At 39.6% G+C, this 26,494-nt stretch overlaps 1 protein-coding gene across 2 annotated transcripts; it reads right to left on the bottom strand.

Annotated features, from left to right (window-relative positions):
* Positions 1–6,012: 6,012 nt before the first annotated feature.
* Positions 6,013–25,519, bottom strand: NMI (N-myc and STAT interactor). Of its 2 annotated transcripts, none has more exons than XM_004032643.4 (8): positions 25,117–25,519; positions 18,403–18,489; positions 17,483–17,578; positions 14,370–14,532; positions 11,313–11,419; positions 11,039–11,225; positions 7,167–7,273; positions 6,013–6,418 (listed from the first exon to the last, which is right to left on the bottom strand). In XM_004032643.4, exons 2-8 carry the CDS (start codon positions 18,481–18,483, stop codon positions 6,236–6,238), a joined length of 924 nt encoding a protein of 307 aa, XP_004032691.3. In that variant the 5' UTR covers positions 18,484–18,489; positions 25,117–25,519; the 3' UTR covers positions 6,013–6,235. The 2 variants fall into 2 exon arrangements, with proteins under 2 accessions (XP_004032691.3, XP_063550909.1); XM_063694839.1 differs by lacking the exon at positions 25,117–25,519 and adding an exon at positions 21,000–21,207.
* Positions 25,520–26,494: the final 975 nt, after the last annotated feature.

Below are 26,494 nucleotides of genomic sequence, written 5' to 3' on the forward strand. Positions count from 1 at the left end.
CTGATCTTCATTTGACTGGCTCCTGCTGTCACTTGGGTCTTAGCTACAATAATGTTAAAGCCGAAAGATTGAGGGTCGTGATCAACTCAGTATACCACTGGAGGCTGTATGGGTAAACAGCAAACTGTTCTCATAAATGCAGAATGTTGGCAAACTGACAAACTGATTATGCCACCCAGAAGGAATGCTGAGGGCAGTCACGCCCCTCGATCTTTCAGCCTCCAACACAATAACCTCTCTTCAGAAAGACTAGCTGTAATCACCCAGTCTATCTTCCTACTTAATCATTCCATCACCCCGTTATACCATCTTAATAGCCCTGGCCTCTTTCTGAAAATATCTTTATATGTTTGTTTATATTGAATGTCTTTCTTGCTTTCCCCAACTCATAACTGAAGTCTCCATTCTCTCCAGAAAATGATGAGAGGTCTAGGATTAGAGTTGGGAATCCAGGTCAACCTATCTGTGCCATCGAACATGACCTACAGTAACCTTTAATCATATATATGCCAAACTATTCCAACACCCTTGAAGAAAGAGGACTCCAAATGTGGCAAAATTATTTTAGCAGCATATTACTAACTAAAACTGCATCCAAGAAAATCTTTTAACATCTTATAGCCCCAATTATAAGGCCTCTTGCCTCACTGTACTTTTCTGTCTTGAAGCTTTAATAAAATCAAATTGGAGGGCCGGACGCAGTGGTTCATGCCTGTAATCCCAGCACTTTGGGAGGCCAAGGTGGATGGATCACGAGGTCAGGAGATGGAGACCATCCTGGCTAACAAGGTGAAACCCCGTCTCTACTAAAAATACAAAAAAATTAGCCGGGCGTGGTGGCTTGCCCCTGTAGTCCCAGCTACTCAGGAGGCTGAGGCAGAAGAATCGCTTGAACCCGGGAGATGGAGGTTGCAGTGAGTTGAGACTGTGCCACTGCACTCCAGCCTGCGTGACAGAGCGAGACTCCATCTCTAAAGAAATAAATAAATAAAATCAACATTTTCCTGAACGTTTTTCATTTGTGACACCAAAAAACTAAAGCAAAACCCATTACAGGATGTTTCACCTGTATCTTGGTAATTACTTATTTTCATAAAACCCTGGGATGTGTTATGAAAATTTCCAAACATAGAATAAAGGAAACATGTTTAGATAAGTAGTATTCAGTGCTGAAATGGAGCAATGAGATAGTGCTTGGTTACACTGTTAATGAAAGTACAAACCAATGCCTACCTTTCTAGTAAGCAATTCTGGCCTCACTTAACAAGATACTTGAAAGAGTTTTTCGTCCTTCTGCCTTTCAACCTAGCAATTATCACCTTGAAGTAAGGTCAGAACTGCAGAAAATGTCTTATGTACCAAGACATATAAGGACTTACGTACATCAGAATATTTATAAGTGTGAAGAAATTAGAAACAACCTTATTCCCAACAATAAGGAAGTAACAAATAGCATAGGGTATATGGGTATATTTACAGCATTAAATGTGATGTGGTTAGAGGGAAAAAAAGAATGGAAAAGAGAACACAAAAATATTTACCATTATCTCTGGATGTGTACTTTTGGTGATTTTTATTATCTCCATAATACTATGTGTATTTTTCAAGATTGAGCATCTTTTCTTTTTTAATACCAAGCAGGTATCATTAATGCTATTTTCCATACAGTTTTGGCTTTCTGCCTTCCAACCATATGGTAAGAATGAACATCCAGGCTCCTTTATGGTTGAGTAGATCCATATGCTTAGTTCTGAGTTGTGACTGGAAGTGACAAGTATCATTTCTGGGCCAAAAATTTAATTACCAGTTAAAGACCCTTCAAAGCTCTTTTCTTCCTCTGGCATAACATCTAGCAATAGTAAAGATGGTGACTGCCATGAGTTTGGGTCCCTAAGTGTTTACCATGGGCAGAGCTCTTTTTGTTGAACTGTCAATGGCCGTGTAGCTTGAGGAAGGAATAAATGTGTGTTGTTTTAAGTCTCTGAAATTTAAAAAGATTTAAAATTTAAAAATTTTAAATTTAAAAAATTTTCACATCGGCATCACATAGCCTATTCTGATTGATACAGAAATTGGTATTCTGAAATGGAGTACTGCTATGGCCAAAAAAAAAACCACACAATCCAAACACTACTTGAAATACATGACTTTGGCTTAGAGGCCAAGTGGCAGATAAGAAGAAAATGGTTATCAGAGATTAGAAGGATGGTGACCCACATTATGCAGTATAAAAGTACTTTGTAAAACTGTCATGTGATAGCTTGGAAAGCAAATAATGTACCTAATTAGCTTGTGGTTTTGGGGTTGTTATTTTTTAAGTATGGGAAGCAGAAAGTTACTAGCATTTTTCTGTTATCATTGAGTGCATTTAACAAATAATATAAGAGAGAAATGACTTTAGAAAAGAACTGGCCAGTTTGAAAGCAGGAATGAAAGGGAATAGAGAAAGTCCAGAAATATGAACTTCCAACTTATGGGGCTGGAAGAAACATTTCTCATTCCCAAATAATAAACAATAAAACCAAGAAGCCTGTTGAGTAACAAAGATTGATTAGAACTCTGGTTTATGGCGGGGATCAAATCAAGGTGTAAATCTCTAAATAGATTAGGATCCCTCAGAGCGAAAACACCAATTAAGGTTGTGGAATACAATAAACCCTTTCAACTGGACAAAATAGCTCAAGGAAATGAAAGCAAAAGTGTGGCCTCATAGACCCAAAGTATCTATAATTAAATGAGGAGAGTGAAAGAAGCATGAGGCTAAGAAAGCAGAGAATAGTAGCAACTCTAAAAAGTAAGTCTAGAAAAGAACTGTGGACGTGTAAGCTTACCAGAATAAAATAGACAAGATGCCTATTGAGTTTTTCCATTTTACCAGCTAAATAACCACCACTCCAGACTAAAGAGACCATGACTGTTCAAAACTTTATAACTTTGGTCACAAACATTGATCATAGGAAGTGCACTAGGGAAGCTTTTCGGATTCCAAGAGATTTCAAATGCCCATTCTAGATATGGCCAAGAAGAATAATAGAAAAAGAAGAATGTTCAACTGGGAGGCGGAGGTTGCAGTGAGCCAAGATTGCACCACTGCACTCCAGCATGGGCGATAGAGTGAGAATCCGTGTCAAAAAAAAAGAAGAAGAAGAATGTTCAAGAGCCATAAGGACAATGAGCAAGAGAATTCTTAGAGAATGGAATCAGGGCCTAATCCAAATTCCACACCCTGGGAGTATGGAGCACACATCTACTGAATGGGATTTCAGAATTGCTTTGGCCCAGTGACTGCTATGTGTCTCCCATTCTTTCCCTTTCCAAGTGTAAGAGTTTATTGCACTCATCTTATTCCAGTTCCGCTACTCTATATTGGATGTGTGGGGGTCTCTGCATAAAGAGGAATAACATTCAGACCTGATGTAGAGCACTTTGAGTTTAATATCATGATTGGATAGAATTTCTTGTTTTTCTCCCTTAAGGATGAGATGACTGTGAGTGTATTTTGTGTGAGAAGACAAATGAACTAAATATTGATGGTAAGACAGGTAGGCTATGCTGGTTATTATTCTGGCTCAGCAATATCTGGTTCTCCTAACTTTTGATAAGACAGAATTTCCTAGTCCCCATATATATATTTGGATTTAAAATAGAAATATATAAGCATTTATATATATACATGTATTTAGATTTTAAATAGAGATGGGATCTCACTGTGTTGGCCAGGCTGGTCTCAAATTCCTGGCCTCAAGTGATCCTCCTATTTTGGCCTCCCAAAGTGCTGGGATTACATGGATGAGCCACCATGCCCAGCCCAAGTCCCTTCTATTTGAATAGGGCCATGTGACTATTTCTGACCAATGAGATGTGAGAAGAAATGACAAGAATCACTTCTGGGTCACAGCATTTAATTGCTGATACAAGACTTTCCAGATTTCACGTTTCCTCCCCCTCCTCCACCCTCCATGATTCTTGTCTCAAGAATGGAGTCTCTAAGTGATGAGGATAAACATAGTCCCCCTGCCAACCTGTGCTGGATAATCAGCATGGGTAAGAATTGTTTAGGCCCATGAGGTTTGGCAGGTTGTTTGTTACCGTGGCATTACCTAGCCTGTGCTGCCTGATAAATCAACAAACAGCAAAAGGAACTTGTAATTCCACATATGTATCTATATGACTTATCATATTGGCAATGTCTGGAGTTAACTCATCTTGGACATACATGTGAAGGCCCCTTTCTTAATATTCAATATATTAAAGAGTCAATATGTACTTTTGATAAGTTTTCAAAGACAGCTGTCCTTCTGTAAAATCCCTAAAACTCTAGGAATAAGCAGGACAGCCAATACTTGTTTTCTGACATCCAGCCAGACTGCTCTTGGGTGAGGGTGAAAGGAATCCAAAAGAAAAGTATCATTTTCTAAGCTAGAAATATTTATCAAAAAACACATATGAAAATTTAGAATTGAATTATCAATTTTACTGCCTGAAGAGGACCCCCCAAAATACAAAAGTGACTATTTCAACTTTGTCCTAAATAAATATTAACATAAAATTCTTCCTGATAGGCAATCTGCCACAGACTATCAACAATATCTTCTGTGCCAGTGAGACTGGCAAAATGGAAATTAAAAAGCTACTTTAAAGTTTTCTTCTTAATATTTTTGAGAGCTTTAAATAGTCATTCTATTTTAAAAAGAATAATAGACACAAGAGATTTGTTTAAATGGTAAATATGAAGATTTATCATAAACTGTAGTTTTTAGGCACCATCTCTCATTCTTTAAAGAAAGGTGAAAATGAGAACTCCTGAGAGTAATGTAACTTTAAAAACTAAAAATAAAATATCAGAAGCAAAACTCGAGCTTTTCCTTTTGTTTGTTTTAGATGCCAGGCAGCATTCAATAGGTTTAGAACCTTTTCTAAAAGCCTTTCATTCTGCCAGCGTTTTAATATGAATTTAATTCTGCTGCCAGTTCTTCATGAAACCTACCATGTCAGAATAGAAGTTGTCCAAAGGTTTTTTTTCTATTTTTCTTTTTTTTTTTTTTTTTTTTTTTTGAGACAGAGTCTCACTGCAACACCCAGGCTGGAGTGCAACGGCACGATCTCAGCTCACTGCAACCTCCGCCTCCCAGGTTCAAGCAATTCTGCCTCAGCCTCCCAAGTAGCTGGGATTACAGGCGACCACCACCATGCCCGGCTAATTTTTGTATTTTTAGTAGAGATGGGGTTTCACCATGTTGGCCAGGCTGGTTTCGAACTCCTGACCTCAAGTGATCCGCCCACCTCAGCCTTCCAAAGTGCTGGTGGCGTGAGCCACCGCATCCGGCCTAAAGGTTCTTTACCAAAAAGACTTTTACCTTCTCTGAATAGGAACTTTTAATTTTATCATTAAAGTTTCTGCAAGTTAAAAACAGTGAGATGCTAGTAAACTGGGTCTCTTTCCAACTAAACTTAAACCCTTGGAGGGCAGGTACTGTGTTTTTACCTCCAGGCATTCCCCAGCATCGAGCATGATAAGTGATGAGTCACTAACTTTGTATTTACCTCTCTCTCCATGCCAAGGTTTTCAAACTCTTATACCAATTGTTTCCATTGTAAGTGCAAAAGAAAGAAAAAGCTAGTCCTTTACAAGCTCTATTTGGAGAGGGGATAGCTTGGAAGGAATCAAGGGACACTTGGCACTTGTTGGCACTTGGGTGAACAAAAATTCAAGAAAAAGATCACACTCAGCTCTGAGAACCTTTAGAGTTGTGGAGTGAAATGCTATGCACAGTGGTAAATGGTTGCTCTTGAAGTCCTTTGAATCTTCAGTTGAGTTTACAGGAATCACCAACTGCTGAATGTAACTGCCTTTGTTTTGGAAAATGTTAAGAGTCAAGTCTGCATATTGGTGGGCATGGGGCCACAACTGAATTGGCCCACAAGACCATAACAGGATGAGCCAGCACTGGCAGGGGACTTCTGAATCACTTAAGGTTGATTTCAGCAGACATGGCACCAATACACATAATCTATAAACAAAACTTTTTATTACAGTGCACTTATTGTAGTTGAAAACATGCAGCACCATTTGAAACAAAGAAGATTCAGAAACATGGAAATAAGTTTTGTATCTAAACATAAATGGACGGTAAAAATTAAAGTTTTCATTTTTTAAGGAAAAGCATATTCATTTTTGTCAAACATTTACAGTAATCCAGGTTAAAAAGCTATAGTTTTCATGATTCTGTTAAGTCTATTCTTCAAAGTATGCTATGTGAGGTTGACCTAGAGAACACTTGACCACATCTACTTCTCCACCTCCATTCTTTGCCCGTTGAAAGTGAATGTTAATTAAATCCTCCACAATTTCTTCATCCATTTGAATGCCTTCCATTCCTGTCAGAAGCACTGTCCTCTTAGATGTTCCTGAAAATATCTAAGAAGGAAAAAATGATAAATAGAAAGATTTCTAAGAGCTTTGAATTACAAAACTTTACATTCATAACCTCTGTTTAATATTTTTTATTTTATCTTAGAAGAGACAAGAAATCTTAGGAAGATTTTCCAAGCAAGAGAATATCCAAGTCAGATCTGAGTTTTAGAAAGAGAACTCTGGTGGCATTATGGAACAGAGGAAAGGAGGGATGCTCTGGGAACAGAAAGACCAGGTAAAGAGACAGTCAGAAGTGGAGCTGGCAAGATTTAGTGACCAAATGAATGTTGGAGGTGAAGCAAACTGAAGAGTTAAGTATGAGTTCTAGCTTTTAAGTTGGTGAAGTAGGTAGATGGTGGTACCACTGGATACCTGAGAAGGAAGAGGAAAAGGGAGCAGGTCTGGGGTAAAGATAATGAGTTCAGAGAAAGTAGGCAGGAATTCTTTCTCATGCTCACTGACAGTAGACACATGAGAGAAATGCAACTATGTCTCCATGTACAAAAATAAAAATTGTGCCATTATCTGAGTAATTTCCGTTTTAAAAATTGTATAATAAAGTACAGTTTTGCATTAAAATGCTCCTTCAAAAGACAAACTCATTTTGCATCAAGCAAAAATGAAGTAAAGAAGCCATTTTGCTATCCCTCATTGACAAGATTCATAAGTAACAGACTCACAACAACTTTATTTTTTGTGGGGTGGGTTTGGGCAGTGAGTTCTGAAAATGAGAGAAAAGAGATGACTTTACCTGATACTTTTTCAAGTGTATTTCTGTGTATGGAGAAACAGTAACTCTATGGTAGGTTTGATTTATATAAAGAGGGTATTCTTTCTTTTTCAAAATCTTGTCAGCCACTAAAAGCAAAGCAAAAACAATACTTGTCTTTTTTATATCATAAGCATTTTTAACCAAAGTTAAAACTTCCTTCAAAGAGAATACTATTACAGTAAATATTGAGTTAAAAGATTAATTTTTAAGAAATTCTAAAGCCCACTTTGAAGACTTCACAGTACATAATTTTGAAAACTACAAGACCAAACAATAATGAGGTTTAAAGGCTTCATTCCATCTTGAATTATTCACTGCCGTCAATCAATGCACAAAGGGTTGCAATGTCCTCAGACAGACCTACTTTGAGCTATAAAAAATACCATAGTCTTTTGCAGAAAGTAACCCACCCATCTAACAAGACTGGAATGTTTCCCAGTTTCTCAAAAGCTGTAAGTGAAAACTATGATTAGAATACGATATACATTTTTTCAATATATTCAATAAACTGAAGTAATGATGTTAACCAAAGCAGGGAGGGGATTGAATGTCATCTAGAAAAACTGAAAGGAAATAAAAATTCATCAGTTTTCTACAACACAAAGAATAGTCTATTTTTTAGCAGTATTTTTTTCTCCTAGAGTGGTGAAAGGATGTGTGTCAAGACTGTAACATTTAACAAAAACAGTTCTTGGGAACATACAACCATGTTTTTTATGACTCTTCTCACTCATCTACCTTGGATCAGCAATATGGTACAATGATTAAGAGTGTAGGCCCTCATTGGCGAGAATATGGAGAAATTGAAACCCTGAGGCAATGCTGATAGAAATGTAAAATGGTACAGCCACTGTAGAAAACAGTATGATAGTTCCCCAAAATATTAAAATAGAACATGATATGATCCAGCAATTCAATTTCTGGGTATATACCCGAAACAACTGAAAGCAGGGACTCAGACAGATACTTGCTCGTTAATGCTCAGAGCAGTATTTTTCACAATAGGCAAAAGGTGGAAGCAACCCAAGCGTCCACCAACAGATGAACAGATCAACAAAATGGATATGTAAAATACAGACACACACGGAGAATATTATTCAGCCTTTAAAAAGGATGAAATTCTGATATATACCACAACATGGATGGACCCTGATAACATTATGCTAACCAAAATAAGACAGACAGGAAAAGGACAAATATTGTATAATTCTACTTGAATGAGGTACCTAGAATAGGCAAATTCATAGAGACAGAAAGTAGAATGGTGGTTACCAGGGGCTGGAAGAAGAGGTAATGGAGAATTATTGCTAAATGGGTACAGAGTTTCAGTTTGGGGTGATTAAAAAGTTCTAGAGATGGATAGTGGTGATGGTTGTACAACATTGTGAATGTACTTAGTACCCTTGAATTGTACATTTAAAAATTGTTAAAATGGTAAATTTTATGTTATATATATTTTATCACAGTTAAAAAAAAAAAAAGAGTACAGGTCCTGAGTCAAATAGACCAGCTTCAGTCCTAGCTCTGCTACTTATGAGCTATGTGGCCTTGGATATGTTGCTTGACTTCTTAAAGCCTCAGTTTCTTTTTCTGTAAAATAAGCATAATTACAGTACCTACCCTGTAGATTATTGTGATGAGTCAGTAAGACACAGTTTATGAAGTATCTGGCATATTTATCTCCAGAATACCTTCACATCCTTCAGTAGTTACCTGTTGGATAACCTATAACCTGCAGAAGTATTTTTCCCCGTCTGGCTAGATGTAACCTCTAGGAGAACATCCCCAGATGGCCCAAGGACACAGGTTCCAAAGCTAGTATTATCTCTCACAGTAGAGTTATAAATTGCATTCTAGTTTATTTTATTTTATTTATTTTATTTGGGTTTTCTTGAGACCGAGTCTCACTCTGTCACCCAGGCTGGAGTGCAGTGATGCAATCTCGGCTCCCTGCAACCTCCACCCCCCTGCAACCTCCACCCCCCAGGTTCAAGCAATTCTCCTGCCTCAGCCTCCCAAGTAGTTGGGACTATAGGCGTGAGCCAGCACATCCACTAATTTTTGTATTTTTGGTGAAGAAGGAGTCTCGCGATGTTGGCCAGGCTGGTCTTGAACTCCTGGCCTCAAGTGATCCACCCGCCTCAGCCTCCCAAAGTGCTGGGATGATAGGCGTGAGCCACTGCGCCTGGCCAGATTTTTTAAAATCCAAGATATAGACAAACTAACAGCAAACAGGCTAAATGAATATAGGAATTTGGCAAATTAAAATCTGGATGCTTGACTATGGAAATTTCCACCAAGTTATTGTTCATTTCCAAGACAACATATTACGGTAGCCCTCAAGACCCCTTCCTTTTATAGCTCTCCCTAACACATCCCACCAGGATGTCCTAAACATCATCCAAAAGCTCAGGTCAGAAATGCGTATTGGGCCAGGAGCGGTGGCTCATGCTTGTAATCCCAGCACTTTGGGAAGCCAAGGCGGGCGTATCACTTGAAGTCGGGAGTTCGAGACCAACCTGACCAACATGGTGAAACCCCGTCTCTACCAAAAATACAAAAATTAGTCAGGCATGGTGGCATGCACTTGTAATTCCAGCTACTCGGGAGGCTGAGGTGGGAGAATTGCTTGAACCCGGGAAGTGGAGGTTGCAGTGAGCTGAGATAGTGCCACTGCACTCCAGCCCGGGCAACAGAGCAAGACTCTGTCCCACAAAAAAAAAAAAAAAAAAAAAAAAAAAGGATATTGACATGTTTTAATGTGCCCAGAGAAAAGCCTGGAAAGACACCCAAATAACAATAACTAAATAAATAGTAGGAGAAAGGGAAGTTTGAGGAAATGTCTCTTTTTTTTTTTTTTTGAGACGGAGTCTCACTCTGTCGCCCAAGCTGGAGTGCAGTGGCGTAGTCTCGGCTCACTGCAACCTCCACCTCCTGGGTTCAAGCTATTCTCCTGCCTGAGCCCCCCGAGTAGCTGGGATTACAGGCATGCACCACCACACCTGGCTAATTTTTTTGTATTTTTAGTAGAGACGGGGTTTCACCATGTTAGTCAGGCTGGTCTCGAACTGCTCACCTCATGATCTGCCTGCCTCGGCCTCCCAAAGTGCTGGGATTACAGGCATGAGCCACTGGGCCCGGCCGAAATGTCTCATTTTTACTAAATGTATGCTCTTCTGTATTATTTCACCTTCCTTAAAAAAGCATGTATTACTTTGTCATGAAAAAATCTAATCCATCAATTTTTTTTTTAAATTTTGTTTTTTGAGACAGGGTCTCACTCTGTCTCCCAGGCCGTAGTGCAGTGGTGCAATCACAGGTCACTGCAGCCTCGACCTCCTGGCCTCAAGTAATCCTCCCACCTCAGCCTCCTGAGTAGCTGGGACCACAGGCACGCACCACTATGCCTGGTGATCTCAGCTCACTGCAACCTCCACCTCCTGGGTTCAAGTGATTCTCCCTGCCTCAGCCTCCCAAGTAGCTGGGATTACAGGCACTCACCACCATGCCTGGCTAATTTTTGTATTTTTAGTAGAGATGGGGTTTCGCCATGTTGGACAGGCTGGTCTTGAACTCCTGACCTCAAGTGATCTGCCTGCCTCCGCCTCCCAAAGTGCTGGGATTACAGGGGTGAGCCACTGCACCCTGCCTATCTGTAGCAATATTATCTTTCCTAGTACTGTCCCTGGAAATAATTTCCTACACTCTACTATTTTATAAGGTTTTTTAAAATCCCCAATTATCATGCTAATACATTCCAAATAAAAGAAGTAGAATAGGAATACTTTCAGAAACAACAGAACATGACTGAAATGGCAGAGTGTCTGTTAACCTTCTACACCCTTGAGTACCTCCAATCTCCACAAACGTGATGACTGCACTCCCAGACTGTCTGTCATAGTCCACGCGGTCCACCTCTCCGCCTCCATTTCGGGACTTTGAAAAGCTCAGCTCTAGTTTGTCTCTCATTTGATCTTCAGGCAATGTGTCAGGAATTTCAGTAACATTGATTTTCATTTTAGAAACTTCTACATAAACCTGGAAAATGATTTGATGTTCAGAAATATGGATGAGAGAAGTGCTTGTGATGAACAGAAATCCAAAAAATTTTAATCATCCTGTTACCTGGAATCTGACTCCTGAATTTAATGGAACTGGCTTGGCTGTAACCTCCAGATTTACATCTTTTATCTGTACATGATGTTTACTCATGCTTACCACATTTTGAGCAACTGAAAAATAATTCAGGAAGGAAGTATTAATTTCCAATATTTTAAGAATTGTTATGCTTTTGGTTTAAGAACAAATTATCCTGAATATTTTTAATTTTCTTTAATATTAAAGGGTCTAATTTTAAAAATTTGGCGGGGGGTGGTTCCAAGTGATAATGGTCTTGCCACCAAAGTAGAATATATAATTTGGGGGGTCAGGGGGAAGGAGGACCAGATCTCACTCTGTCACTGAAGCTGGAATGCAGTGATGTGACCTCAAACTCCTGGGCTCAAGAGATCCTCCCACCTCAGCTTCCAGAATAGCTATGATTACAGGTGCATGCCACCACGCCTACCTAATTTTTTTAACTTTTTGTAGAGACGAGGTCTCACTTTGTTACCCAGGCTGCTCTGGAACTCCTGGACTCAAGCAATCCTCCTGCATCGGACTCCCAGACAAAGTTCTGGTATTATCAGGATGAGCCACTGCTCTTGGTCCCAAAGTAGAATATATTAATGTCAAAGTATATCAGCAAAATCACAATGTAGAAGTTCTCAAGTTCTAGATTCTTCTCATAAGATGAATCTTTTCTCTTATCTCTTAAGAGATAAGCCTAACAATCTTCCAGAATTCATATATTACTTCAGCTCAGCCACATACCCTTCCTTCCACTATTAACAATTACCAGAGGATTCCCCTAGTACATTAATGCACAGCCAGAAATTCTCCCATGTTCAGTAAGCTGGGAAAACTTTCATGGCTAAGTGTCATTTGTACAATTAGTCTTGATTTTACTTAACCTTATCATTTGTTACTCCTTAATATGTTACAAGCACTAGAGCAATATATATTCATTTGCTCTGTCTTCTCAAGGATTACATGTTAAAGACTACATAGGCTGGAATATCAAAGAGTGAGTCTTTTTTTTTTGTCATACTTAATGACGAATTCCACTTTTGCAAAAATGCTCTTGAAATCATTCTTTAAATAGTTGATAGTCCTGCTATATTGATCACAAAGCTGTCAAGTCTAATTTACCTGTGCAAATGGGAGAGGTTTAGTAAAATGCTAAAAGTCACTAGCACTCCAAAAGGCAACTCTATGTCAATTAAAAATGTGAGTGGGCATTTATTTTTAATTGTGTGGCATGAGTTTATAATACTTCAGTTGTTGATATTTGGGGCTGCTATTCCAATGTATCATGAAAATAAGTGACATTCACTCTCTGTCTTATAAAACTTCACATGTGTTTATGACAACCAGACCAGATGGCACCACACCACAGCTGGAGGAAGAGAAAAAAAGGGCCAGAAGGCAGGGCCTTGGCCATGTGGGAATTCAACTCACTGTACCAAAATATGACTCTATAACTTGGATGACGGTTTTTTGTTTTTTTGTGTTTTTGTGTTTTTTTGCTAATGACAACAGACAATAACAGAAAATATCAATGAGTAATACTCAGATGATCCTCTTTCCCTCCCACTCTTCCACAAACCCCCAACATCTGGTGATCTGATACAGCTGAGAGGGACCGCTTGTGTTTCAACTTTTGTGACTCTGACAATCAAGAGCCAACTCCTACTTAATTGTGTTTCAAACCTACTGCTGTCCCAGGAGATCGGGAGCTCAGAGCCACGTCAAGCGTAGAAGCAATGAAGTAGGTGCTTTTAGAGAATTCCATTTCCAACATTCCCAGGAAATTGCTGTGCAGAAACCCTGCCTCCCAAATCCTCATTTATATCTATCTTTTAGTTATATCCCGATTACCAGTCACCAATATGAGTCCTGGACTCCTCTTCTACCTGTAGCAGTAGCTCCAGGGTGAAGGAAAACACACTGGCGATGCATGTCTTCTACGCGCAGATACTGTCCTGCTGGAATGCCTTTCAACATTTATTTTCAGGCTACAGTGGTGCACCAGTTTTGAGGAAACATGGGTTATAGACTGTCAGAATATGAGCACTGGAAGGACTGGGAACACCATCTGGTCCCTCACCACGTAACTTAAATAAAAGAACAAAGGCCTGGGCTGGTGGCCTACCGAGAGAAATATTGGCCCAGTGGAAGTACATGGACTCTCAGGGTTTGGCTCTAAGCTCTGCAACTAACCGTATAGACTTTAAGCAAGTTAATTATCTTCTTTAAGCTTATGTATCCTTATCTGAAAAATTCCTAACATGTAGCAAAAACTAACATCCATTAAGTTTGTATTAAGTGTCCAACATTGTGCTAAGTATTTTATCAACATTTCTCATTTAATACTCAAAGCAGCCTCATGAAGTAGGTACTACCATGAAGCACCTGTATAAAACCCTGAGGTTTATAAAGAACCTATCCCAAATCATGCTTCTAGGAAGGGACAAGGCTGGCACTCAAAGCCAGATCCTCCCCACTCAGGAACCCCCAGCTCTGAACAGGGGCCCTCACCATGGCAGACTTAGCAAACATTAGGTTTCATTCCAAATCTCTAGCTCCCAGGCTCTTCTCATTCGTTGGCTATGTGCCCTTAGGTAAATCACTTAAACATCCTCAGAATCTGTTTTCTTGGCTCTGGCATGTCTATATTTAAAGTACACAATAATAACTATCCTATCCTCCTATATTTATGGAATTGTGTGAGTATAAAATGTGATAATGTCTCTGAGAACTGTACAGCTCTACTACCTTGAAATATTACTATCATTATTTGGAGGTAGCATGTGGAGTAGAAAGAGGCTGGTATTGGACATCATCATAGCAACTGGATTTAAGTCCCACAGTCATGGCTTTCTGAATACGAGATCATATTCAAGGCACTTGTCTCAGAGTCAGTTTTCTCATCTGTAAAATGGGAATAAGCATACCTGCCTCAGAACGTCACTATGAGGATAAGAAATAATATAAGTGAAGTAATATTAGCGAAGTAATGGCTAAATGTCTATGAAAGTGCTTTCCAAATAACATGGTCATATTTTTTAACATTAGTCATACCTTCTTCTTTTTCAAAGGTGATAAGTGCTTGTCCTTTTTGTATCTCATAAGGAACTTTCGAGCTCACTTGAAACGAACAGGAGATATTTGACAACTGGCTGTCATTCTCAGGAGTTTCAACTGATAAGAATTTCATCTTTGTTTCAGGAATATCCTCTTTAATCTAATCCAAATGAAAATGTTTGATTAAAATCAGGACGAGAAATAACTTAAGTCCTTCCAATGATAACGTAATTTGGTCATCCAATAATTCATTCCCCACTAATTTTAGAACCTTGTAGAATATTGAGTATGGTCTTATTTAACATCTTTAGTAATTGCTTTTTCCCATGTAAGTACTCAGTAATCAAATGCTGATCTTTTCATATCATTTCATAGATGAAATTAAAAATATATAATCCTCTCACTTTTTTCTAATCAATGTTTAAACTGTCAATATTGTATGGTGTTCAGTTCTAAAGCCTACATCATTCATGTGAATAAGGACTTTTTAAAGAAGTGCCAATAATAGACTATCTCAAAAGGAAATCATTAGATAGTATGTTTAATTTTGCTGCAAAGTATGAAATATAGTGTTGGGTATAATATGGTATTTGAAATCCAGATAATTTCATCCAAAAAGAAAGACTCTAGAATCAGATAATTTTATTTATTTATTTATTTATTTTGAGACAGAGTCTCACTCTGTTGCCAGGCTGGAGTACAGTGGTGTGATCTCGGCTCACTGCAACCTCCACCTCCCGGGTTCAAACAATTCTCCTGCCTCAGTCTCCCACGTAGCTGGAACTACAGGCATGCGCTACCACGCCGAGCTAATTTCTGTATTTTGTATTTTTAGCAAAGACAGGGTTTCACCACGTTGGCCAGGATGGTCTCTTGACCTCATGATCTGCCTGCCTTGGCCTCCCAAAGTGTTGGGATTACAGGCGTGAGCCACCACACCTGGCCCAGAATTAGATGATGTTAAATTTATCAAATTTAAAAATTCCACCTTCCCCAACACCTGCCCATCAACTTTTTAACCATTACCACAACTTAGGTTTATAAAAAATGAGAAGGGACAGTATCAACAAAAATTGTAAGCTGAGGCTACACAGGTGGCTCACACTCGTAATCCCAGCACTTTGGGAGGCCGAAGCAGGCAGATCACCTGAGGTCAGGAGTTTGAGACCAGCCTGGCCAACATGGTAAAACCCATCTCTACTAAAAATACAAAAATTAGCTGGACGTGGTGGCAAACACCTGTAATCCTGGCTATTCAGGAGGCTGAGGCAGGAGAATCGCTTGAACCAGGGAGGCGGATGTTGTAGTGAACCGACATCACACCATTGCATTCCAGCCTGGGCAACAAGAACAAAACTCTGTCTCAAAAAAAAAAAAAAATTGTAACCTGAAAGATAAAGGTAGGTGGTTATACTTAGCTGCTTAGAATTATTGGGATTAACAGATTTATATAACTACACATAAATGCACAAATGAGATAGATGCTTGCATTTCTATTTCCCATGGTTATTTTACATGCTGAAAATAACACAGAGATTAGAAATATTCAGTGAGTCATTCAATTTAATCTTACATTTATTCTTTGCCTTTACGCATAACTCCAGTGGAACTTCTGATTACGGTAAGGCTGACATCAAAACAGTCTACAATGTCTGAGTAAAGGCAGAGTGTTACCCAATAATGCAGAAATACCCAGTATATGCTGAGGAGCAAGGGCTTTCTGAAATTAGAGTGAGAAAGCTTGATTCTATTTCTGACCACACTGTGACAGACAGCAAATTTACTTAAGCTCTCTGATCACAGGTTTGGTCCTCTGCAAAGTGGGTCGACTAGGGCTGGCTGGTTTCTAAAAGCTCTTTGAGTTGTAAGATTGCATGATTCTAGCTCCAGTCTGAGAAGTAACCAGAATCTTAACAGAGTCTTCTGCACAAAGTCACCCATCTCATAAACACAGAAAACCTCACTTCCTGATATTCAATATCCTATCTCCCACTTCAGAAACAAGAAGTGTCAATGCTTTAATTTTTTTTTTTTTAGGCGGCGCCTCGCTCTGTCGCCCAGGCTGGAGCACAGTGGTGTGATCTCAGCTCACCGCGACCTCCGCCTCCCAGGTTCAAGCAATTCTCTGCCTCAGCCTCCCAAGTAGCTGGGATATAGGCACCCGCCACCATGCCTGGCTAATTTTTCTTTTTTAGTAGAGACAGGGTTTCACCATCTTAGCCAGGCTGGTCGTGAATTCCTGACCCCATGATCCACCCGCCTCAGCCTCCCAAAGTGCTGGGATTACAGGCATGAGCCACCGCGCCCAGCCTCAATGCTTTAATTTTTTAACATCTGAGTTGTTAAGAAAAAAAATGGGTGAAAATTATGTACAATTAAAATACAGGAAAATTTAGGAGAGAATTTAAATGGTGAGGATTAATATATGTCCAATTTTTTAAACCGTGAAACTCATCTAAATTACCAAAGCACCTTGGATGAGAAGAATTATAAAAGAACTCAGTGAGAAAAGCCAGAATTTGATCCAACAGTAATTTGCTAATGACCATCTTTTTCTGGTAAATTTTATTAATTTTTTGTTTTTGTAAATTTATTAAAGTGTACATAAATAATAGAAAAATGCATGTATCATTAAGTACAGCAAGATGAAATTTTACAAAGCTAACACACGTGATTGGCACGCAGATGATAGGCAGAACATGACAACACCCCAGAAACCCCCTTGGGTTCCCTTCTGGGTCTTACCTGCTTCCAAAATAACCACTGTTTTAACTTCAAACATCCTGCTTTTGCTTAATTTAAAGGGAAGCATATGGTATGCCCTCTTCTGTCTTTTTTGTGTTTATGAAACTCATTTGTGTTGCTGCATGTCATTATGATCTGTTCATTCTCATTGCTGTGTAGTTTTCTATCATATGACTATACCCCAATTCACTAATTCGTTCTACTATGAAGGAATCATTGGGTTGTTTTCCATTTTGAACTATTACAAATGGTGGTGCCATGGATGATGATAAGGTTTTAAAAATGAATTTTGTATAATTAAAATGCTTTTTCCAAAAACCATGCATCCATCAAAAATGTAGTATATAAAATAATTAAGAGAGTACCTGGAATTCTTTGGTAGCCTCTTGTAACTCCGTTTCAAGCTTTTGGATCTCCTTCTTTAGTTGAATATTTTTCTTTGTAATTTCATCAATTAGTCCCTTAAAAATATCAAATGGTACCAAAGAAAGTAAATAGCCCCTGAACTCATTTTTCTGAATGAACTAAAGACTATAAATTTCTCTCATCCTGACCAAAGAAAGACATTAGACAGTCTCAGAATAAATATGACTATGTGAATAATGCATTTGTTGAATATTTTACATCATCACCTGTCTATTCTAACATTGCCAAGTAGTACTATCTCCATTATATAAATCAGGAAAACACCTTTTACACTAGACCGAAGTCACAGAAATTTGTATAGTAAGGCAAAGATTGAGATCAGATCTTCTGAATATTACTTCAGTGCTGCGTCAACTCCTTTCCTAGCTATTTGTGAGCATGATAAGACTTTTAAATTGCACTGTAATAGCGGACATATTCTGGGGCATTTTGTTGTTGGTGTTGTTGTTGTTTTTGTTCTTAATTATCTGTGATTCCCATAGTATCACATAGTACACAGCTACCTTAACGAGCCAGACATATGACCTTGGGGAAGTGGTTTAAGCTACCTGGGCCTCTGTTCCCTCTTGGGGTCTAATGAGATAATTGCTGACTATGCTCTTAACTTGTTGATGCAAATCCAAGAAATGAGGGTGTGAGTGAGAAAGCAGCTAGTGTTGTAAGCCTTATAAGAGAAAGAATAAAAATATGACACTTCTTGTAAGCCTTAAATAACATAATGGAAGTTAAAAATTTTTTTAAAGCCTAACAGCCTCCCAAATTCAAGGTAATGTTGGACAAAGACATACAAAACATGCCTTACTGCAAAACTAATAGATATAAAATAATTTTTAATAATACCCAGTAATTTCCTTTTTACCTTATTTTGCTCATCTTTTATAAATTCATCAGGCAAATGCTCCTTAAGAATTTGTTGTGTGTCATCTTTATCAGCTTCCATGATTCCCTAATATTATAAAAAATAAATATTGTAAGCATAGCATATATACACAAATTTAAGAACAAAGAAATAAGAACTTTTACCCTTTTATGGAAGAAACATCTCTTCTTTGCTATATCTTTCTTTCCCAACATCAAAGGCTTTATTATCATATGGCTTATATCCAAACAAAGTCTGTATTTTAATAACTCGTTTTTTTTTTTCTTTTTTTGAGACAGAGTCTCGCTCTGTCGCCCAGGCTGGAGGGCAATGGTGCGATCTTGGCTCACTGCAACCTCTGCCTCCCAGGTTCAAGTGATTCTCCTGTCTCAAGCCTCCCAAGTAGCTGGGATTACAGGTACCTGCCACCATGCCCGGCTAATTTTTGTGTTTTTAGTAGAGATGGGGTTTCACCATGTCGGTCAGGCTGGTCTTGAACTCTTGTCAAGTGATGCACCCCCCTCGGCCTCCCAAAGTGCTGGGATTACAGGCGTGAGCCACAGCACCTGGCCAACATTTCAAATAACTTTCACACCTATAACATATAAAAATATTCTAAAAATCCTTTGCTTTTCAACAAAATAATATACAGAAAGTAATGAACATTAATGTTCCTTTGTAGTTCATATTCCAACCATAATATCATGCTCCATTTTAAATGAATACTATTTTGGTTTTCCAACGTTTTTCAAAGTTTTTGATTAAAATATTTAATTCTCCCTATTGTTCTCCCCAAATGTAAACAAAGTCAAGAGGCCTCCAACATATGCTTTCTCTACACAGGTGTTCTTACCTGAAGCTTTCACTAACTCTCCCGCTGGGTCCATAAACATGGATTGGGAAGAAATTATATGTTTATTTCTAATAACCTCTAATTGAAGCTTAGCATTCTCTTCAATTATGAATATGGTAACAAACTACAGTAGTATTCACAGCACCTGTGATAGTCACCAATAGAAAGCACAGATAGTTTCATAGAATATTGTTGCAGATATGCTAAAATAGTTTGTGTTTAACATTGCTTCTACATTAGTTACTAACCTCACCACTAGGTCTTGTAATATATTGTAATACATTGGTATATATCACTATATCAAACATTTGCTTTTTAAATATTCTGATAACCATATTTCAATACAATTGATTTCTGGCCAGGCGCGGTGGCTCATGTCTGCAATCCCAGCACTTTGGGGGGCCAAGGCAGGTGGATCACAAGGTTAAGAGTCTGAGACCAGCCTGGCCAACATGGTGAAACCCCATCTGTACCAAAAATACAAAGAAAATTAGCTGGGCGTGGTGCCAGGTGCCTATAATCCCAGCCATATTTCAATACAATTGATTTACTTTGTAATTCTATGTATTTTATTTTATGCATTTAATTTTTTTTTTAGATAGGGTCTCACTTTGTTGCCCAGGCTGGAGTGGAGTGGGGCACGAACACGGCTCACTGCAGCCTCAACATCCCACGCTCAAGTGATCCTCCCACCTCAGCCCCCCAAGTAGTTGGGACTACAGGTATGTGCCACCATGTCCAGATAATTTTTGTATTTTTTGTAGAGATGTGTTTTCGCCAAGTTGCCTAGACTGGTCTCCAACTCCTGGGCTCAAACAATCCGCCCCCCTTGGACTCCCAAAGTGCTGGGATAAGCCACCATGCCTGTCCCCACAGGCATTGACTAAATGTTTTTTTTTTGGAGAAAGGCCCATAGGATTTGCCAAACTGGCAAAGGAATCCATGGTACAAAAAATTTAAGAACTCTTGCCTACATATGAATTTACTGAGATGAAAAACTCTCAGATCAAAAATGGGACAAAGGATATCATGATTCTATGTTTTTAGATACACATTAATAAACAGTCTGCAATATAATTTTCCAAGATTTCAAGTGGCTAAATTCTCAATATTCTTGAAAAAGAAATAAAAGACATCTATTCCTCCTTAAAAATAAAATAGAAGACTAGCAAAAACTTAGCCATGTCTTAGTTTAATGAACACAGGAGTGTCAAAAAAAAGAGGAGAGTCGCATAACACCCAGATCTTGGTTTCTAATAATATTCTTCAATAAAAGAAACCAGGGCTCATTGGAGCAACGGCTGATTCTAGGTCTGGGGTATAAAATATACAAAATAAGCCTGGAATATCTTGTAGTGCCAGAAAAGTAAAAAGCACTAAAACACATGCACAAACACATACAATATGATGGGAGTATGTGAAAGGGACATGGGGACCCAACTGAAAGGGCTCCAGTGGCCAAAAGTACATACACAGAATTGATCAAGTAAGTAAATATATGGAGGATAATAGGAGCCAAGTTTTTCACTGTCAGAGAAGATAATTATAAATATGGAAAGGGAGAAAACAAGAATAAATACCGTTGATTGGAACTAGGTTTCAATGTAATCCTGCAGCTGTGGTTTCTGATTGATGATTGAGATAGATAGATAGATAGATAGATAGATAGATAGATAGATAGATAGATAATAGATAGACAGATAGAAACACCTATGTGTGATTACCCGGGCATGGTGGCACGCACCTGTAATCCTAGCTACTCGGGAGGCTGAGGCAGGAGAATCGCTTGAACCCGGGAGGCAGAGGTTGCAGTGAGTCAAGATTGCGTCACAGCACTCCAGCCTGAGCGACAGAGCGAGACTCCATCTCAGAAAAAAAAAAAAAAAAGCAATGCCTATGTGTGTATCTTGTGTATATACAAATACATATATACCATAGCTCTGTCTGCTGAGAAGGCCTGGGAGAGCAGATACAACCACAATGAGCAATGAGCACACTCAGCACCCAGACTTTGGTTTCTGATACTATTCTCCACCAGAAGGAACCAGGACTCTTTAGAGAAATGGTTGATCCCAAAACCAGGATAGAAAAACTGCAAGATGAGCCTGGGACATCTTATGATGCCAAAAAGCAAGGAAATGCTTAAAGAATGATGATGACATGTTGAAAGGACACAGAATCCACCTTGAGATGGTTTTCAGTGGCCAAAACTGGGGATAAATTAAAGATTAAAATAGATAATGGTAGTAATGATTAAATCTGTTGATTAAAGTAAAAAACTGAGTCCAGATAAATTAGAAATTTTGATGAAGAAAGGAATTTTTAGTTAGCTTCAAAATAGTTCCCCACAAAATGTTTATTAATTTCAAAGAAGAAAAGAGTAACTTTACACTGGAGAAGTCTGGCAGACATCAACATAATGAGATAATCAAAGTAAATAATGGAATAAATCAAAATAATGTAACATATTACAAGGTGCACTGAGAACACAATGTAACTTCGACGACAGTCCTGCCAAAGATGCATAATCTGAATCTAAGCATGAGGAAACATCAGACAAACTCAAATTGAGGGGTTCTACAATACAACTGCCCTGTTCTCTTCAAAAGTTTCAAGTTCAGAAGGCCAAGGAAAGACTAAGAAATGTCGATACTGAAGGAGACTAAAGAGACCTCACAACTAAATAGAAAGCATGATCCTCAACTGGATCCTTTTGCTATCACTGGGGCTCAGAAACTGATACCCGGAAGTATGGCATTTTGACATGCTGAACTGAAGATGGCTCAAGGTCTCTCTGACCTCCCCCTCCTCCTCTGTCTCTCCCAAAGCACAGGATGAAGGTGCACTGATGTTCTCCTATCTGCCTAAATGTGGGACCTGCCAGAAAACAGAACAATTACCTCTAGTCCCTTCCCTGAGTTTTTAATTCTGAATTCATATCACAGAAAGAAGACTGAAGTCTGTCAACAAACCTGGGTTACAACCACTGTCTGCTCTGCAAGCCCAACAGGCTTTGTCCAAGGCCATTGTATGTTCTTCGAGTCCCTTGAATTCCTTTAAAAATCATTTACTAACCCCCTATAATCATCCACACTTCCCCATCTCCCTTTCCCCTAAAAAGTAGGGAATATAACCATCTGTACCCCATTGTGCAGTATAATCACTACGTGATTTTTTTCCCCTGCGCACATTAATAAATTTGTATGCCATTTCTCCTATTTAATCTGCCTTTGCCCTTCAGAGAGCAAAGAGGAAGTTTTCCCTTGACCCCTACGCTATCCAAGACATTATCAGGACAACTGGTGAAATTCACATTGGATCTGATTATTAAATTGTAGTAACATAGCACTCCACATTCCTGATTTTGATGACTGTATTGTGGTTATGTCGGAGCACATCTTTTTTGTAGGAAATATATACTGAAGTATATAATGAAAGATGATAGGTCACCAGATTGGAAATTTATTCTTAAATAATTTAGGAAAAGGAAAAGTTGTTTTACTGTACTTGCAACTTTTCTGTAAGTTTGAGATGCCTTGAGACGATATATATATATAAGTATATATATATATTTAAACCACATCTCTCTCTCTCTCTCTCTCACACACACACACACACACACGCATACATATATATACATATATATCGCTATTGTATCAACAACTGCAAAATCTTCTTAATGGTCAGCCATGGTCTGATACATTCTAACTCCAACTCACTTTCCCGTCCTATTTAGTCAATTCCTCAACCCAGTTCCCTAACCACACTGAACACTTGGATAGTTCCTTTTCTTTCCTCTGTCCCTCAAACTGTCACATCCTTCCTCCTCTCCCAACCTTAATCTCCATCTAATGAAATCTTACTGTTCTTCAAGGTCCATTCCAAATTTTCCCCAAGCTCCCGAAGCCTTTTCTGATTCCCCCAAAGGATGTTACTCCCCCTCCTTTATCTCCTTTGCGGCGCTTTAATTACGTGTGTACCTATGTCATTTTCCGTGACACATCAGTAAAGATGTTGAGGGCTGGGACCATGTCTACTCCTACCTGCAGACTTCAGAGCACTTTCTCAGTATAAGCTTACACACTGAAAACACTCCATTTAGAGAATTATGTGGTATCTTGACTTAAGTATTTGTTGTACTCAGGACATCACATGTATATGAAGTCCTCTTATTACATTTCAGAAGACAGAAACTGCAATGTTATTTAAATGCTTTTTATTTTTATTATTGTGACAATGCCAATATTCCAAGAGCCTGTAATAAAGGCTCTCAGCATAAATGGTCTACTATCTAACACCACCAGAACCCTTTTGGCATCTTTAGCATCTGGATACTTTTGCTCTATGCATGAGTGGGTTGTATGGTCATTCCTTTTATGCAATCATGTAGTAGGCAAAACAATGGCTCCCTCAAAGATGTCCACATCCTAATCCCAAGAATCTGTAATTATGTTAGTTTATATTGCAAAGGAGAATTAAGGCTGCAGATTGAATTAAGGTTGCTAATCAGCTTGCTTTTAAATATGGAGAGCATCCTGGATTATCTGTGGGGGCCCAGTGTAATCATGAGGCTACTTAAAAGTGAAAGCGGAAGACAGAAGAAGAGTCAAGAGTGAGATGTGACCCCGGAAGAACTTTCAGAGGCGCAATGTTGCTGGCCCTGAAGATAGAGGAAGGGCTACTGAGCCAAATAAGGTAGGTGGCCTCCGGAAGATGGAAAGAGGATTCACCCCAAGAGCTTCCAGAAAGGAAGGCAACCCTGCCAACACTTTGATTTTAACCCAGTGAGACCTCAGTAGGACTGCTACAGAATCCTAAGATAGTAAATTGTGTATGTGAGTGTGTGTGTGTGTGTGTGTGTGTGCGCGCGCGCGCGTTCCTATGTGTTTAAGCCACTAAAGCCATGCAATTTGTTATGGCAGCGAATAAAAAAACTGATACAAATCACCATCACCGTATTTCCGTAATACAATCATATAACTGCGGTGCCAGGCCGTGTAGAATCGAATCTTCCTATATGCATGCGTGGCAGCAAAAAGAAAGAAAGGCAATAGAACGTCTGCCTGTTGTACAGACTGGAAACACAGTATTCTCCTTCGGATGTCTCCTTCAAGAAAAACCTTGCCTATTCTGACACGCCAGCCATGACTGCACAACACTGCCCCTGCCAAGAATCGTTTTCTTAAGAAATCCGTTTTCCTAAGGACTATCTCCAGAGACACTCAGAGAAAACAGCGAGGGCCGGGCGCGGTGGCTCACGCCTGTAATCCCAGCACTTTGGGAGGCCGAGGCGTGCGGATCACGAGGTCAGGAGATCGTATCCATCCTGGTTAACACGGTGAAACCCCGTCTCTACTAAAAATACACAAAAAAAAATTAGCCAGGCGTGGTGGCGGGCGCCTGTAGTCCCAGCTACTCTACTCGGGAGACTGAGGCTGGAGAATGGCGTGAATCCGGGAGGCGGAGCTTGCAGTGAGCCGAGATCGCGCCACTGCACTCCAGCCTGAGCGACAGGGCGAGACTCCGTCTCAAAAAAAAAAAAAAAGAGAGAAAACAGCGAGGAAACACAAATAACTTTATGTTTCAATTTCCTCAATGAAGCAAAGCAAACAAGTGACAAGGCTCGAAGCCCTGACGGCCCAGAGACTGCACAGCGGGCCCAGGAGCAGGTGCGCCCCCTCGAAAGCGGCGTGGCCTCCGCGACTCGGCTGCGGGCAGCTCCCGGGGAGCAGGGTCTCAACTCCGGCGCTGTCCCACTTCCGTCGGCGCTGAGGGCTCCCACTTCCCTTTCCACCCCCGGCTCTCCAGCCCGGGACTGCCAGCGGCGGGAGTGGCAGCCGGGGAAGGGACTCCCCACTCACCCGCGTCCGCCTGCCGAGCGCAGCTCCCCAAGGCCCAGCGCGCCTGCCCTTCCCGGAAAACAGCAGCGCCTGAAACGCCGGAACCCCCGGAGGCACTGGGAGGGGAAGGCCCGGGTTCTCGAAACTGTCGCTGCCTCCTGCAGAAGCGCCTCGGGAGAGCTGCGGGGTTTTCCTGAGGAGGTGGCCCTCGCAGGAACAGCTCGGTTCCCCGCGAAAAGAAAAAGACAGTGAAAAAGAAAACTGCTTTAACGGCGATTTTTCTTTAGCATTTAACCAATGCTCAAATACTAAACCTGGTTGTCTCCAATGATTAGTCACTAACAGAAAAAAAAACTAATTTCACTTTCGATTTTTAAAAAGGGGTGGTTTTGCGGAGGAAAGCAGAAGTATACCTGAAGTTTCCGTACACACTAATTTTAGGGAATGCTTTCTAAAACCAGTTTTTTGCATGTATTTTATATGGTATGTTGGAAAAGTGGATAGAAACCAAATAAAGTCAAAGCAGGAATCGCTCTTCATCAGATTGTAATTTCTTAGTCATTGTAACACTAGTTTACAGTCAGCACAAGATCGGCGTTTCTGTGTCTTTTGTAACATCCCCCGGGCCATGAAGTTGGGAAAGCTGTGGTGTTCCTGTTGGTTTCTGTGACCCATGTCCCTTGAAAGTTTTCTTATAATCTCTTGTTTTGTTGTGGAGCTTGTAAATAAATACTTCACTAGGTGTGAACTTTTCCTTTGAAAATTCAAACATCTGGTTTATTTCAAGAACTGCAGTGTCTCTTAATCCCACACAAAGAACCACCCCACAGCTGCCCCGGCTCATAAATACAGATGTGGGAAGAAAATGAGTCAAAATTATTTCAAGGCATAAATTAAAGGTTATCATGCTACCTAGTCACATATAATAACTGATACAGTGGTCTAAAATAGTTTAACAAAAGTAAAATTTCTTTGTATCAAAAAGGTTGATGGGAACCAGTTTAAAGTGGTGACATTTCTTTTTCTTTTCTTTTTTTTTTTTTTTGAGATGAGTCTTGCTCTGTTGCCCAGTCTCCAACTCCTGAGCTCAAGCAGTCCTTCCACCTCCACTCCCAAGTAGCTGGGATTACAGGAATTCACGACCGCACCCAGATTTTTTGTACTTTTAATTTGGGGGCTGGGGGCAGGTATCTAACTGTTTGCCAGGCTGATCTTGAGCTCTGGCCCCAAGTGATCCCACCACCTCAGCCTCCTGTAAAATGGCATTTCTAAGTAAAAAAACGACTTCTTTGTGCTTATCAGACCAGTCAGAAAATACAAAAACTCCTTCTGCTGTAACTTGAGAAAGAATTACTTTAGTTTTACCTTGAAATTTTAGAGGGAATATGAACTCTCGAGG

The sequence above is a fragment of the Gorilla gorilla genome, chromosome 11 (genome assembly GCF_029281585.2).
Source record: "Gorilla gorilla gorilla isolate KB3781 chromosome 11, NHGRI_mGorGor1-v2.1_pri, whole genome shotgun sequence".
Classification (NCBI taxonomy): Eukaryota; Metazoa; Chordata; class Mammalia; order Primates; family Hominidae; genus Gorilla; species Gorilla gorilla.

Coding starts and splice junctions, on each gene's coding strand:
- NMI (XM_004032643.4), bottom strand. CDS start 18,483: ATGGAAGCTGATAAAGATGACACACAACAAATTCTTAAGGAGCATTTG. Junction 11,226..11,312: donor ATTCAGGAGTCAGATTCCAG/GTAACAGGATGA, acceptor ATCATTTTCCAG/GTTTATGTAGAAGTTTCTAA. Junction 7,274..11,038: donor CACGTTTGTGGAGATTGGAG/GTACTCAAGGGT, acceptor CTTTGCTTTTAG/TGGCTGACAAGATTTTGAAA.